The sequence below is a fragment of the Hydra viridissima genome, unplaced genomic scaffold (genome assembly GCF_058129835.1).
Source record: "Hydra viridissima isolate aposymbiotic clone 2 unplaced genomic scaffold, HvirCarnegie_v1 scaffold_10, whole genome shotgun sequence".
NCBI classification, from domain to species: Eukaryota; Metazoa; Cnidaria; class Hydrozoa; order Anthoathecata; family Hydridae; genus Hydra; species Hydra viridissima.
The window spans coordinates 14,823,465-14,839,746 of NW_028324309.1; the positions used below are offsets into that span (position 1 = coordinate 14,823,465).

General features: G+C 31.6%; 2 protein-coding genes across 2 annotated transcripts; both read right to left on the reverse strand.

Moving 5' to 3' along the window:
- Positions 1 to 13,802: 13,802 nt before the first annotated feature.
- On the reverse strand, positions 13,803 to 14,947 carry LOC149883287 (uncharacterized). Its single transcript, XM_090100143.1, has 5 exons — positions 14,882 to 14,947; positions 14,581 to 14,750; positions 14,242 to 14,306; positions 14,028 to 14,134; positions 13,803 to 13,915 (listed from the first exon to the last, which is right to left on the reverse strand). The coding sequence occupies exons 1-5, from the start codon at positions 14,892 to 14,894 to the stop codon at positions 13,803 to 13,805; spliced, it is 468 nt and encodes a 155-aa protein (XP_089956269.1). The 5' UTR covers positions 14,895 to 14,947.
- Positions 14,948 to 15,145: 198 nt separating this feature from the next.
- Positions 15,146 to 16,126, reverse strand: LOC149883288 (uncharacterized). Its single transcript, XM_090100142.1, has 4 exons — positions 15,878 to 16,126; positions 15,710 to 15,799; positions 15,551 to 15,616; positions 15,146 to 15,350 (listed from the first exon to the last, which is right to left on the reverse strand). The coding sequence occupies exons 1-4, from the start codon at positions 15,963 to 15,965 to the stop codon at positions 15,220 to 15,222; spliced, it is 375 nt and encodes a 124-aa protein (XP_089956268.1). The 5' UTR covers positions 15,966 to 16,126; the 3' UTR covers positions 15,146 to 15,219.
- Between the last annotated feature and the right edge of the window lie 156 nt (positions 16,127 to 16,282).

The window sequence follows — 16,282 nt, forward strand, 5'->3', positions numbered from 1 at the left end:
TGTATTTTGGAAGATGTTTTGTATGGTGATTCTGATTGGAGTGGTTCATCATCTAGTCTTAGTTCTTTGAGTTCAAATAGTTCTAGATTTTCCGATTCGAGTCGTAGTTCTAATGGAAGTGTTAATTGGAATTATCATTCTGATTATCACCCTGATCCTACAACTGAGTTACCTGATTATATGCGATTAAAAAGAATGCGTTATGAGTCTTTGTTTAATCCTAACGATGTTCCTTTATTGAAAGGGGGTACTATTTCGAAGAAGGTTGGTCGGTTTGAATTGATGAAACCTGAGGAATTTCCTAAATTTGTTGATAAATTACCTAAAATGGCTATGAAATGGGATTATGGGAAAGATATTCAACCTTTAAACGAGCGTTTGTTTTCAGATTATTCATTAAACGCTGTTGTTTTAGATAGTATTGACGGCAGGAAGAAGTTTCGTACATCCAAGCGGAAGAAAAGGTTGGCGTCACCGAGGATATCATTCTGACAATGGCAGAACGGCACCCAAACCGAGAACCTTCAGCGTCACCAGATTTCGTTATACAAAGAAGTTTTGATCCTTCTAAAGGTTATTATGATGAACTTACTGTGGAGAAGAGTTTATATTTTTATTGTAGTTCTACTCCTGGTTCTGATATTGATCAGTTTTGGCCTGTTGCTTATGCTTTATTTTATGTCGATAAAAAGATTAGTTGTGATTTTCTTGATGTTCGAGTTGAAAATCAATTAAAGAACTTTCAAAATACTCCTGTTCCTTTGGAAATGTCTAATGTTGGTATTAGATTTTTCGATGTTGAAGGTGATCAATTAATTACGGATAATATTTATCCTTTGTTTAATGCTGCTAATTGGAAAACGATTCAGGATATGAAGCTTAAGAGCATTGATAAGAATCCTGCTTTATTACCTACGTTGAAGTTATATGATGATTCAATATTTTTTAATGATCCTAAGAGTGGTAAACCTGTTTCAGCAAGAATTTTCTAATGTTCTTAAGTACAAAGGATCCTCGATTTATTGAGCGTAATAATGTTGCGGAGAAGGTTATTTATCATTCAGAATGGTCTAATGATATTGGGTTACGTAAACCTATTAAATTATTGTTTAATGACCCAAATGCTGTTAATAAATTTAAATTTACTAATACTCAGGGTAATTCTTGTGGACAGTATATTTAATCCTGTCAGAATGCTGATCATCAAAAAGCTACTGGTTTTTTTGATGAGTCTTGAGATTTGGTCATATTGAAATGCCTCATTATGGTTTAAAACTTCGTTGTTGTTTATTTCGTTGTTATTTTGTTGTTTATTAAGAACTTTTAGTTGCCTATGTTATATCAGATTAGTTATTTCTTTAATCCTTTTTTTATTGGTTAATTTCTTTCTTTATTTTTTTTATTTTTGGGGAACAGGTTTTATTATTGTTTCCCTTATAATACGAAAGGTTTACAAATTCTTAACCACCGACCATCCACACTCTATGAGATCTCATAGTTTGTGGATGGTCGGTGGGGAGGGGTGATGGCCCGGGTGGTCGGTCGGTTGGCCAGAGGGTTAAGAATTTGTAAATCTTTTCGTAAATCACATTCTTTTTTGCATTTTTAGGACTTGTTTCATAAAAGACAACAATGTCTTGCCACTCCATTTTACTAAACAGAGAAAGCAATATTTGGTCTTTCTCAAGGCAAGCATTTTCCCATTCAGCCTTGGTTATTTCAGTGTAAATAATTATTCTGTTGCTGGTTTATGAAACAGCGAGTAATATGGAGCGAGAATGCTTAGATGCCCTTGACAAATACCAAGCTTTGCTTGAGCTTACTTCAAATTCTCGGAAAAAAATAACGTTTAAAAAGGTTAATAAGTTTGGGTGTTTTTTTAAAGCAAAATTTTTCAAGGTTTTAGAAGTTTTTTGAATATATCTCTTAAAATATTGTCTCTTGTTTGATTAGCTTTGTTCTCTCTTTTCACTTACAAGCTCTTTAAACGTTGGTTTATCTACTTCTGCGCAAGAGGAAACTAAACTAAATAATTTTAAAAAGTTTTGTTTAACAAACCCAAAACTGTTTGATTTTTATTCTCCAACCTTTTAATTCTAAATTTTCTTGCGGCATCTTTGCAGGTGCCGGTGATGGACTACAATGACATTCAAAACTTGCTGTTTTTGAAAAAGAAAGTCAGTGTGTTGGGAGAGAAGAACTTTTCTTCTCTTCTCCAAAAACACTGACTTCCTTCTGATATTTTCTCTCTTCATTTCCCTCAGTCTTGCTTTCCCAAACAACATCAGTGTCTTCGACTTTGGCTTGTTCTTCTTGAACGGTGGCTTCTATACCAAAGTCCACTTTAAGTTTAAATATATAGTTTATAAGTAAATATATAGTTTAAATATTTATTATAGATATAGTCAATAAACATAACATACTGTAGTAATTTTCAATGATTTTATACATTAACAAAATCTGAAAACGTTTCCATACGATCTTCTGAAGAAAACTCAGCAGACTGCGGAGCATAGTGACTGGCTTTGATATGATTTATCGACTCCTCATCCATTATACTCCTCCCGAAACACCTCCATAATCTTTTTTGAGTTTTCCTCTAACCAGTGCTTTACTTCTTTTAAGGATGGTTGACTCGTAAAACGGTGAACGGAGAGCTGTTTTCCAACTCACAAGCTAATTGAGGTTGGCAGACGATTTGCAAAATGCGCCATGTAAAATTTTTGCGTTGTGATGTTCTTCTTTTTCATAAAATGCTAAATGAGAAATGACACAAGAGTATTGCATGTATTAAAAACTTTTTTAATTAGTGAATAAGTTTCAAGTAGCTTACTCTGGCAAATTCTTCCAGTTATTTAATCACCGATTCCACACATCTCTGTCGCAATCAACATTCTTATGCGTTTCGGACAAACTCTGGCACTACTCATCGAACTCTTCCAACTCTCGAACACGTTAGCTTTTTTCAAAGAGTTCGTCATTCCGTTAGATATTGGAGAATGGGAAATTGAAGACTTTCGATAAGTCTGAAAAACTTTGTTGGAAGGAAGATATTTTTTTTGTTTTCGCTTGATTTTACTAAAACAGGAAGATAGTTTTCTTTAATTTTGCATCATCAATTTTTCTTGTTTTTTGAATGTAGCTAATTGTACTGCAGCTCTAAAAGGCGAATTTGCTGCCACTTCGGCTCGCAATCATTTTCATTTACGGTTGGCATTATCTTTAACCTTAGAAGCAATAGGATAAAGTCAAATATTCTCAGGTAATACAAGTTTTTGCACTTCGTTTAACTCTATTTGGGGTCTATCAATATTCATATCTGCATTTGACTGAAAATATATTGGCTCAGTGTTAGCAGTTTATTAGGTTATTTTATGGTTTCTTCATATTCTTTTATTTAGCGTATCTGTCCAACACCTTAAATAAGCTGAAGTTGTTAGCTTTGTTTAAATAACAAAGTTATAAATTGTCAGGTAAGAATTTATAAATAAAAAAACAAAAACCAGCATTATTTATTTTTAAGTTTTTAATAAACAAATAAGAAACTCAGCTAAATAATATATAATTTATATACTTGTTCCTTGGATTTTTTGCGTGGTATTTTAAATGTTTTTTTTGTTTGTTTTTTTTTATTAGTATTTTATCGTCTCTCCTGGGATTGGTGATTGATATTTGCATCGACCCTTGTCTGAAATGAAGGTTTTGTTAAGCTTGTGACTTAATTGGATATAAGTGTAAATGGTAATTTTCGGGTTGTGCAAAGGGTTGTGATACAGTAGCAGAACATTAAAATTTGCATTTGCTCTTTCCAGTCTCTTCGATCAATAAGTGCTGCTTGTATTATTTTAATCAGCTGTTTAATGAAGGATTTGATTTGTGTTTTTAGTTGTAGCCAAAGTGGCGCGATTCGTTTGTGTTAAATATTAAGCTTCTTCAAAAATGTCTTTATCTTGATTGAAGTAAAAGGTGGTCCATAATCGGTAAAAGATACACCAGCATCGCCACAGCCTGGACCAAGTGGAACTTGAGGCACTTCCCACACACAGACACGGCAAGGCAGAAAACAGGCCACCAAACCTGAATAGGTAATTACTGACATCAATCAAATTAGAACTGTTGTTGACATTAATAAATGGGTGATTGAGGACATTCAACCATTTTCAATTGTAGAAACTGACGCATTCACCCGGATGATGAAAACTGCAACCAACGGTCAATTCAGAGCCACTACAGCAAAGAATATATTTACAAAATACATTCCTCTCATTCTTAAATTCATCAAGGAACAAGTAAAAAACATTTTCAATACAGACAAGTCAAATCTTGATGGAGTGTCCTTTACATCCGACGTGTGGACCACTGATCACACCAATTTGTCTTTCATGAGTCTTACACTCCACTATATAGATTCAAAGTTCCAATTAAAGCACTTCTTGGTGGAAATGTCCCACTTCCCCGACAAACATACTGGCCATAATATTGCCAAGAAACTCAATGAATCTATCAACAAACTTGAACTTGATTTTGGAGTCAAAACCTGGATAACAGTCGACGGTGCAGCTAATGTCCAAGCAGGTGTTAGGAAATCAATTGGGGTTCAAAGTGCAATTTGGTGTGTCGACCACCGTCTAAATCTAGTTGTCAGTGGTACTGTCGATGATATAAGATGTCGAAAATGGTAAATTCTCAACCGCAAAATAACAAAATTAGTAGTTCACTTCAACCAGTCCTCTCAAAAAGCTACGACTTTAGTTAATGCTGCCAAAGCCTTGTATAACTCCAGAGTGAAGTAAGTACGGAAATGCCCCACAAGATAGAACTCTGACCTCCATCAAATGGAGTCTGTGGTGGATCTTCTTGCGGCGATGCATTCTTTACAGAATCTGAACTTTACTGTTTCTGGAGGTTGTAAGTTGACAGATCTTTTACCAACAGATGATGAAGTGGAATCTATTCAATCTGTCATCCGGCTTCTGAGGGGCTTCTCAGAATTCTCTGAGAAATGCAGCAGCGAAAAGAATGTTAGCATCTGTTCCGTTATAAATTGATTATACAACATCAGTGAAAGATTAGCATGGGAGATGATCAAGCCTCTAACCGAGGTGTCATCAGAGCTTGCTCACTACTTCAATGAAGATCTAAACAAAAGATTTGACGGGGAGTTGATGAATATTGAATTCTCTGTAGCTCATTTTTTAGATCCTAACCGCAACGGCATGTGCTTTGTGGATGAGAGGGCAAAAATTGAAGTAGTCAAAACTGCAGTAAAGAATGCTATGGAAGAACTGTCAAAAAAAGAAATTTTGGCTAGCCAAAGCACTACTTCCCCTTCAATGTTGGATGATGAAGATGATGACGACTTTGATTTCACTGAACAACTGAGGAAGAAAGTGTTTGCTGCAGGTTACATTAAACCTGGAGGTGAAACAACCACCAAGAAAGCTATTTCTGCTGAAATCGAGGGGTATTTGAATTCCAACAAATACAAATGTACTGGAATTCTGGAAACGAAACAAGTATATTTACCCAATAATGTTAAGGCTGGCCAGAAAAAACCTCTGTATACCTGCTGCATCAACGACATCTGAAAGAGTTTTCTCAACAGCAGGGAATATATACAGCTCTAGAAGAACCAATCTTTCAATCTCAAAGGTTGAGATGTTGGTTTATATGAAAAAAAAATACTAAGCAACTCAGTAAAATTCAAGACATTGTGTGGCCAGGAAATGAATTTGGAAAATGATGAACTTTCAGTGTGATTTTGACTTTTTTTATTTCTTAACAAAGTAATCATTTCGTTTCATTGTATATTTGAATATTATCTATTCAAATATACAATAAAACTAAATAAGTAAAAATGAATCTTATTTCAAAAGCATTTTTTATTCTGAATCCGTATAAATCCGTAAAAATAATATCGGTCGGCAGAGTTGTTACGGCATAATATGTCTGGCAGATCTGTCGACATATTTTTAGACATATTTTACATAGACATAAAATATGTCAGAATTATTTTTCTGTCCTCTTACTTTGACATAACTTTATGTCTGAAACATTTTCTGCCGACATAAAATATGTCCGAAATATTTTTCTGTCCACTTACTTTGACATAACTTTATGTCTGAAACATTTTCTGCCGACATAAAATATGTCAGAATTATTTTTCTGTCCTCTTACTTTGACATAACTTTATGTCTGAAACATTTTCTGCCGACATAAAATATGTCCGAAATATTTTTCTGTCCACTTACTTTGACATAACTTTATGTCTGAAACATTTTCTGCCGACATAAAATATGTCAGAATTATTTTTCTGTCCTCTTACTTTGACATAACTTTATGTCTGAAACATTTTCTGCCGACATAAAATATGTCCGAAATATTTTTCTACCTACCAACTATGACATAATTTTATGTCTAAAACATTTTCTGCCGACATAAAATATGTCAGAGACATTTTTCTGTCCACTTACTTTGACATAACTTTATGTCTGAAACATTTTCTGCCGACATAAAATATGTCCGAAATATTTTTCTGCCTACCAACTATGGCATAATTTTATGTCTAAAACATTTTCTGCCGACATAAAATATGTCAGAGACATTTTTCTGTCCACTTACTTTGACATAATTTTATGTCTGAGACATTTTCTGCCGACATAAAATATGTCAGAAACATTTTTCTGTCCACTTATTTTGACATAATTTTATGTCTAAAACATTTTCTGCCGACATAAAATATGTCCAAAATATTTTTCTGCCTACCAACTATGACATAATTTTATGTCTAAAACATTTTCTGCCGACATAAAATATGTCAGAGACATTTTTCTGTCCACTTACTTTGACATAATTTTATGTCAGAGACATTTTCTGCCGACATAAATTATGTCAGAAACATTTTTCTGTCCACTTACTTTGACATAATTTTATGTCAGAGACATTTTCTGCCGACATAAATTATGTCAGAAACATTTTTCTGTCCACTTACTTTGACATAATTTTAGGCCTGAGACCTTTTCCGCCCGACAAATTATGTCAGAAATATTTTCTATCCACATATTTTAACATAATTTTATGTCTGAGACATTTGCTGTTTCTTATTTTAGAAGAAAAAATCGTACAACTTTATTGCTCATTTTAGATTAATTTGACGAGTAAAACTAAAGTTTCGATTTCCCCTTGTTAGAATGTAAAAACTTAGTCTCAAACTTAGTTTTTATTATTGAATGTGGTTTTTATTATATGGCGTCCTGTGCCGCACTAGAAATTATGTTAAGTAGAAAGGAAAGTAGAACTTTTAAAGGGTCGAACCATTTACAGCATAAATTCTACGATCTAATCGTCTGCAACATAATAAAAATAGAAAATAATTCTTTGTCAGAATATTTATATCCGTTCCATGATAGGTCGAATAATTTATGGTCGAAGCAAACCTTATTAAAAATATAGTTTTTCACCAGCGCGGCGTTTCAGGTTAAAATAGATTAACCACAGGACGAACGACAGTTTAAAGCAGCGGTTAGAATACAATTTTAGCCGTAAGAAAATATCTGGCCAACGTTTATCTTTTAATTTAATCGAACCGTCAGAATCGTTTTTTTGAAGAGTAGTGATCTTAACCGAAAATTTACTTCAAATAAAACAAATATCAATGATAATGTTTGGTTGTTAAAATTTTTTTTTTTCTCTTACACTTTTTATAAAGAGAAAACATCCCTTTTCAGATTGTAAATGATACAACGCAAGCCATTCAAATGGCAATTAAATGCCTTAGAATCAAATATTTGTCTGCTCTCCTCAACAATCCACATGGCATTACAGGTTGCTAATATTTGGAAAATTGGCTCTTTTTTTTATCCAGTTGTATTTTGTGGCCTTTTACCTTTATTTTGGCATTTTGACACAGAAAAATTTAAGTTCTTGAAAAAGTATTTGTTTTGGAAAAAAAGATGAAATCAATTTTTGCTCCTCAAGAATTTTTAAGGATAATAAAAAACAACTTTTGACTTCCGATCCGAAGATTAACTAGTTGATTTCATTGATGAAATTTGTTCAAAATAAAGTGACAGAATCGTTTTGAAACAGCCGCGATATGAAAAAGGGCATTATTATGGCATTTTACATTCACGCTTCTGGCATTTCACATGTAAAAAATGTTGGCAACACTGAATTTAATTGTCAATTAAAACGACTAAAATATGACGACTTGGAATGCTCGCTTCCACGTTTGAGACATTAAAACGAATTTCCTAGCCGCATTAAAAAAACTCTTGATGCTGGAGTCTTTTGACCCAAATGCAATTCAGTTGTAGATTTTTATATCACGGCCGTTTAATCTATTCTCAAAATTAACTTTGACTTTTTGTGCTAGAATTTTGTCAAGTACTTTGCTAACACAAAATCTAAAAGAACTTTATTACGTTATAAAAAAATTTTTTTTTTGTTTCGACTCTAAAAAGGTTTTCAGAACACGATTCTTGCACTGGGGCGCCATAAAAAATTGACTAATAGAAAATGTGAAACGTTTAGTTTTTTAAACAAATTTTATTTTATCAATCAAATCTAGATTATTTTTTACCACCATGATGGAGTCTAAGAAATCATTTGAAATGCGAGTACGTAGATGGCTATAAACCAAAGCGAATCCAGAGAAATCACGTTCAACTTTTACGCTGGAGAACGCTGCACCGTAAACTACTTGCGAGATTTCATAAAGCCGATTCCATTTTGTTTTCTGGTTTTTCTTCCAGTACGCAAGAATGTTGAATTCAACGTCTAATGACACTCGCGGTTCATTAAGAGTCCATTTTAAAATTAATTGACGAATATCTTGATCTGACTCTAAAGCTGCATTAGCAACATCTTGTCTGGTTCCTCCTCCAGTATATTCAATAAAACGGCGTACTTTTTCAGCATAAATTTCTTCTGAGTTCATAGGAATCATCTCTTCAGAAGTATTTGAGGAATATGACGCATTTAATTGTATGGATTCTTCTGTTGATGAAAAACTTGATTGTTTTCGTTGAGTACAAAGTTTTTGATGAATTTTGATTAGCTGTATAATTCCTCTATTCAACATTTCTGTATTAAACAGCTGATGACCCGATGTAAAGCAAAATCTAGGATCCAGAACTAAAGCAGCAATAAATGCTTCACATTTAAAAAAAACTTGTTCTCGTGTATTGATTGCGTTGGTCAGTAGCATTTTTAATCTCAAATCACCTGCTGGAACGTCTTCAATTCCTATTTTCATTTGAATCCATCGAACGTAGAACTCACTAATTGATAATTTTGCGGATTGAAAATCCATCATAGCCGAATGTATTGGTAAAAATGCATCGAAATATTCATCTATTAAACTCCATGAAGCATCATTTAATTTTAATTGGTCGTGTCTTAGCCTTTGATATGCTTCTGCGTTGGTATGGAAATCTTCTATCATCAAAAACGTGGAATCCCAGCGTGGTTCAATGTCTACACGAGGTTTTTTTAGATTTTTAAATGTTTGAATATATGCTACTTTCTTGGATTCGATAGCAACTTTTCTGATGTTATTTAATGCATCTTCAAACATTGATGTTACGTCCTTAGCAGCTAGCTGACACACATGTGCGCCACAAAACATGGCTGAACAGAACGATCCAACTGATTTTTCAACACAAACAGTTTGGGCTTCACTATAATTCCCTTCTTCATTCTCTAAAGCGCCAATATCAATTTCCTCGTCTTCGAAATCTATAAATTCGTCACCATAAATTTCAAGGATCACTTTCATTTGAACTTGTGCATTTTGAAGAATTTTTGAAGCCTTCGTCATGTTTTTTCCTTGATCTGTGCAAGTTGCGTAGATATCATTAGCACATTTTCCAATTTTTCCAATTACATTTTCTAACTGAGCAGCTAAAATTTCGCCAAACTGTCGACTTTCTTGAGTAAGTATGCCTAAGGTTCTGTCAGCTATTTGCCCGTCCTTCACATATCTACAGCTAACTCCAAACACGTTTCTTCCATATCGCGACGCACTATCAAACATCAACGAGACAAGAACATTTTCAGTTTCTTCTCTTATGAGCGAAAAAATATTTTCACACGCAAGTTGAATGTAGCGTTTCATGCTGTGACGATTTATAACAATTTTGAATTCTTTGAGTGCATTTTTCACTAAAGACAATTGTCCGATTTCATCAGCTGACGCGAAAGACAAGTTACGGTTCATCATTAACTTAATCATTTCTCTAATTAATTGATTTACATCAACATCCAGCTTGATTCGTTTAATTAATTGAATCTCATCGTTATTTCGATTCCTTGTAGCCGAAGTAGTTTCAACTAAGTCAATTTCGCCAGCTTTTTCTTTGTGTTTTCGAAGAAGGTGATCTTTGAGGTTACTTAACTTGCCTTTGTAAAATTTTTGCACATTTTACACTTTCCTCCTTCTTTACTAATTTCAAATTGACTTTTCACTTGTTTGTGCAATAAATTATTCTCCATATTTGTCTTTAAATCTTAAGGAAAACAAAAACAGTGACAAGAAAATAGTTATTCCAAGATCTATTTATACCACAGGACAATCGTTTAAACCGCGAAAAATGAATAATTAGATTAATAATCGTTTTTTAATGCGGCTAGGAAAATCGTTTTAATGTCTCAAACGTAGAAGCGAGCATTCCAAGTCGTCATATTTTAGTCGTTTTAATTGACAATTAAATTCAGTGTTGCCAACATTTTTTACATGTGAAATGCCAGAAGCGTGAATGTAAAATGCCATAATAATGCCCTTTTTCATATCGCGGCTGTTTCAAAACGATTCTGTCACTTTATTTTGAACAAATTTCATCAATGAAATCAACTAGTTAATCTTCGGATCGGAAGTCAAAAGTTGTTTTTAATTATCTTTAAAAATTCTTGAGGGGCAAAAATTAATTTCAACTTTTTTTCCTAAATAAATACTTTTTCGAGAACTTATATTTTTCTGTGTCAAAATGCCAAAATAAAGGTAAATGGCCATAAAGTACCATTGGACAAAAAAAAAATGCCAATTTTCCAAATATTAGCAACCTATAATGCCATGTGGTTTGATTGAGGAGAGCAGACAAATATTTGATTAAAAGGCATTTAATTGCCATTTAATTTGTTTGAGTTGTATCATTTACAATCTGAAAAGGGATATTTTCTCTTTAAAAAACGTGTAAGAGAAAAAAAAATTTTAACAACCAAACATTATCATTGATATTTGTTTTATTTGGAATAAATTTTCGGTTAAGATCACTACTCTTCAAAAAACGATTCTGACGGTTCGGTTAAATTAAAAGATAAATTTTGGCCAGAATTTATGCTGTAAATGGTTCGATCCTTTACAAGTTCTACTTTTCTTTCTACTTAACATAATTTCTAATGTGGCACAGGACGCCATATAATAAAAACCACATTCAGTAATAAAAACTAAGTTTGAGACTAAGTTTTTACATTCTAATAAGGGGAAATCGAGACTTTTGTTTTACTCGTTAAATTAATCTGAAATGAGCAATAAAGTTGTACGATTTTTTCTTCTAAAATAAGAAACAGCAAATGTCTCAGACATGAAATTATGTCAAAATATGTGGATAGAAAATATTTCTGACATAATTTATGTCGGCAGAAAATGTCTCAGATATATAGTTATGTCAAAATATGTGGACAGAAAAATGTTTCTGACATAATTTATGTCGGCAGAAAATGTCTCAGATATAAAGTTATGTCAAAATATGTGGACAGAAAAATGTTTCTGACATAATTTATGTCGACAGAAAATGTCTCAGATATAAAGTTATGTCAAAATATGTGGACAGAAAAATGTTTCTGACATAACTTATGTCGACAGAAAATGTCTCAGACATAAAATTATGTCAAAGTAAGTTCGCAGAAAAATATTTCTGACATATTTTATGTCGGCAGAAAATGTTTTAGACATAAAATTATGTCATAGTTGGTAGGCAGAAAAATATTTTGGACATATTTTATGTCGGCAGAAAATGTTTTAGACATAAAATTATGTCAAAGTTGGTAGGCAGAAAAATATTTCGGATATATTTTATGTCGGCAGAAAATGTTTTAGACATAAAATTATGTCAAAGTTGGTAGGCAGAAAAATATTTCGGACTTATTTTATGTCGGCAGAAAATTTGTCTTGGACATGTTGGACAGATAACAACTCTGTCGGTCGGATTCCAATTCGAAAAAAATTTTTCGAATTGCAATCCGATCCGAAAGTATCGAATCGGATTGCAATCCAAAAAAATAATCTGTAAAAATTGTAACGAATTTTTTTCCGATACATTATTTTCGGATCACATCAATCCGTAAGTAATTTGAACCGTTTAGGTATATAATTCGGTGCACAATCCGCAAACCGATAAACAGTTACGAATCGGTGGTCTCTATGTTTAACATATTGCTCTACTTTAGTGTCTTAGCCCAAAATGTAAACTTTTTGTCTAAGTAGTGATTTAGCAAGATGTTTAACCATAATACCTAGTGAACGTGGAATGATCAAATTTCCTTTTAGAAAAACGTCTGAAGTTTGATTTGATGTAAGATCTTGGTAAGTCTTACGGTAAGCAAATAACTGCTTTTGAGTTTTTTTTCATTTTCGGAGGACATTTCGGATATAACAGTTTATGCGCCAGGTATTTGTGGTAGTTAACTAAGTGGTGTAAGTAAGTGTTTTTAGAAGAGGATCGGCTTAGGTTTCTCTTTTAATAATGTAGTAGTGAAATGGCTTTGAGACAAGCGTATTCAGCTGTAAAGTTGATATACTTCTCTAATCCTTTGTGTCACAAGGGTCTTCAGGGTGTCGAATAGGATAATCAAATTTTTTTTTTTCCGCGGATGTAGTATACTACAAAAGAATATCCCTGTAGTCAAAAAGTTATGCGCTAAATGCGAAGTGGTACTGTTTTCTGTAAGATTGGTGAATAAAATGGTATGAGCATGATATTTAAAGATCTATTGATTATTCACTTGGTATGTAAGGACATTCCAACCAGCATGGAAACGCTGGTTCCGCAAAGCATCAACATCACAAATCAAATTATAAATTATAGCGAGAGAAACATTAAAACTGGAGATTTTTATTTGAATAATGTGAATACTAAATTAAATGTTCTCGTTGAAGTTAATTTTGTCACACAAGTGGTCTTATAGGCAAACAATTGTGAATTATCCGGAAATTTACGATAAAATTGGACAAAATACTAATCAAATTAAGGTAGTCATGCCCAGCCGGCAAAAAGACGTATATAATACGTATTATATACGTATTTAAAAATACTATAATACGTATTTAAACTGTCTTGTATTGGTCTTAAACGCAAACTTTTAATACGTATTATTAAATACGAATTTAAGACGCATTTTAAATACGCGTAGGACGCGTTTTTTTAACATGTTTTAAACTTGTATATAAAATCACGAATTTAAGATTTGCGAACAAGACGTGAATAATACGTTTGCAAGATAACTCAAAAAATATTTTTTCGCGTCGTTTTTTTTAAATTATTTTACTTTTTAGAAAGAATATAATCTTTTAAGATTATATTCTTTCTAAAAAGTAAAACTAGATAAATAATAATTTATCTAAAACATTAATATCTGTGAGTTTAAAATTATAATTTCAAATTCAAATTAACAGTTTTTAATGCGATACTTTTGTAAACTAAATTATATATGCTATTTTTACAGCACAGAAGTATTGATTTATTAAAAACAACTTAATATTTCATATCAATATTTAATTTATTATATTTCACAATACAACATTATCAATTTGATGCTTGATTGCGTTTTAGTTGTCCAGGGGCATTCTTTAGCTTATTTCCTATATCTGCTGTAAGTGCTTTTGTTGTAACGTTACTGAATTGCCTGGTGACTACCTCTAAAACATAAATAATTTGATTTTGAACTATTAATATGGAAAGAAAAAAAGTATACCATATTAAATTAAATATTAATCTCCGTTGTGCAATAAAATAAATTAACTTTCTTACCTTGAATCAAACTGAAGAATTCCAAATTCTTAAATGCTATCTTTGCTTCCCCATGTCTAGATGACCCTTTCATGTTCATTTTCGACATAACGGAAATGCTAAATAACCTTAAATAGATTTTTTTAAATTTCTTTTCATTATATAGATTTATGAAACAGAAATTTTAAAGTATATACATTGGGTTATTTATTTTTAACACAAAATTATAACATACCTGTCTAAAATATTGCGTACCATTTCGCCACAATCATTTCCTCCTACACATTTTAACATTTCTATCTATAAACAGATATAACAAATGTTACAATATAAAATGTATATAAAGTTAGAGAGAACTAACCAAAAACTAGTATCACTAAAAACTTCAACATAATGTGTTGAGGACCTAAAAAATAAAGTGTCACATATAACTTGAATGCTCCTGTTTTAACACAGCTAGATTACTAAATAACAAGTAGAATAAACCTAACTAGATATTAACTAAATTACTTAACTTTAATCAAATTTGCTTTTTGCACTCCATGCATGGTTTCAAACAAATATATTAACTTACAGCATTACTCCTTATTGGTGCATCTTTCAATTCATCATTTGCAGCATATAGGTCTGAAATGTCATTAACTTTAACTATATTGATAGCTCCATTGACACTCGGTGTGTTTAATAAACGGTTAATCCCATCTCTAATTTCTATTAACAGTTTTAGGGATTGCTTTCGATATTCTAAATGATATGCGAGAATATTCAGCTATATTCAAAAGAATAATCAGCTATATATAGCTGATTATTCTTTTGAATATAGATTAAAATCACAACTAGAATGGCACAATAACTAATAAAAACATTTAACTCACTTTCTTCAGACATAGAAAATTCATCTTTGTTGTTGTCTTTTGAAGCCAAATTGTTTATAATTTCTATAAATAATTTATAACGTTTTAAAATATTGTTCAAATTTTATTTAGTGGCGGTTTCCAATGTAAGCTATAAAAATGTATAACTATGCTTTAACAAACAAAATTTAATAGATATAATATTTTCATAAAGATAATTAGAAATACCATCTGAATTTTGAACTAATTTAAAAATACATTTAATTTAAATTATAAATAGCCTTTTGAAGTAAAAATATCAAGCAATTTGAAATCTTAGCACATCCAACAACTATCTTTACATTCATTATTATATATTATCAAACATTCATACTAGATTTTTTAATTGATGTCGTTCCTCTCGTAAACTCAAAGGAACTTGTATGACGTTTTGTTTTTACTGATCCTCTAGACTCTGTATGATTGGTATGAAAATCTACAGTGTGAGATTCTAATGAAAGCATAAATAATAAAATAAATATATACAAATATTTCATAATCTTACTTTTGTCAACTATTGGTAAATCTTGAATTAAGCTTTTTATAAACAAACTTACAGTATTTGTTGAAAAAACTTCTTCTTTTATATGTAGAATGAAAACTTGCATTAATAATAAAGATATGATTAAATATGTAATTAAAAAATAATACTTTTATTTTCCTTGAAAGTGACCATTGGCGGTTTAGGAAGTTCAGGTTCCACACAAGTATTGACTCCTAATAAATAGTTATAAAAATATTTTATAGTTATAAACATATAATTTAAAAACAGTTTAATAGCATTGAGCTATTAATATAAAAATTTATAACCTGCAGCATTTTCCAAATCAATCTCCTCCTCTGTGCTAAATTGCTCTGCTCCAGAAGTAAAATTATAATCAAGACAGAGCTGTTTATCTTCTAAAAAAAACATTACCAATATACTATAACTGGATATATTAGAAATATAGATTAAAATAATACAATCAAACCACTTACCATCCACAATTTTAGTTTTAATCCATTTAAACTTCCTCCATGTTTTGTCAATGCCAATTTGTTCCAAAATGGCTCTTTGGACTGACATAGTTGATGGTCAAAATACCACACACTTATTTTCATTTACCCAATGTGCTGGAATTACATCTTCAAATTGAGAACCAGCTTTTTCTTCCCACACAACTCTTGTCCAAAGTAACTTATTTTTAATAGTTTTGCTTGCCATATTTAACTAAACCAAGGCTAATATAAAAAAAATTATCAAAGATTTTGTTTTTATGTTTGACTAATTAGTAGATCATTGAATTAGAGAAAGTTATTTAAGCCAGTTTTCTATCATGCGCCATTGCAGTATGGTTGGTTAAATCTATTTTAATTAATACCACCTTGATCTTTTTTATACCA

What these genes read in the sequence shown, in the direction of transcription:
- LOC149883287 (XM_090100143.1), bottom strand. An exon ending in CACCAATAAGGAGTAATGCT is followed by an intron (nt 14,307 to 14,580) that starts GTAAGTTAATAT and finishes ATCTGTTTATAG; the next exon opens with ATAGAAATGTTAAAATGTGT. An exon ending in ATTCTTCAGTTTGATTCAAG is followed by an intron (nt 13,916 to 14,027) that starts GTAAGAAAGTTA and finishes TTTATGTTTTAG; the next exon opens with AGGTAGTCACCAGGCAATTC.
- LOC149883288 (XM_090100142.1), bottom strand. Translation starts at nt 15,965, where the DNA reads ATGTCAGTCCAAAGAGCCATTTTGGAACAAATTGGCATTGACAAAACA. An exon ending in TAAAACTAAAATTGTGGATG is followed by an intron (nt 15,800 to 15,877) that starts GTAAGTGGTTTG and finishes TGTTTTTTTTAG; the next exon opens with AAGATAAACAGCTCTGTCTT. An exon ending in CACTTTCAAGGAAAATAAAA is followed by an intron (nt 15,351 to 15,550) that starts GTATTATTTTTT and finishes TGCTTTCATTAG; the next exon opens with AATCTCACACTGTAGATTTT.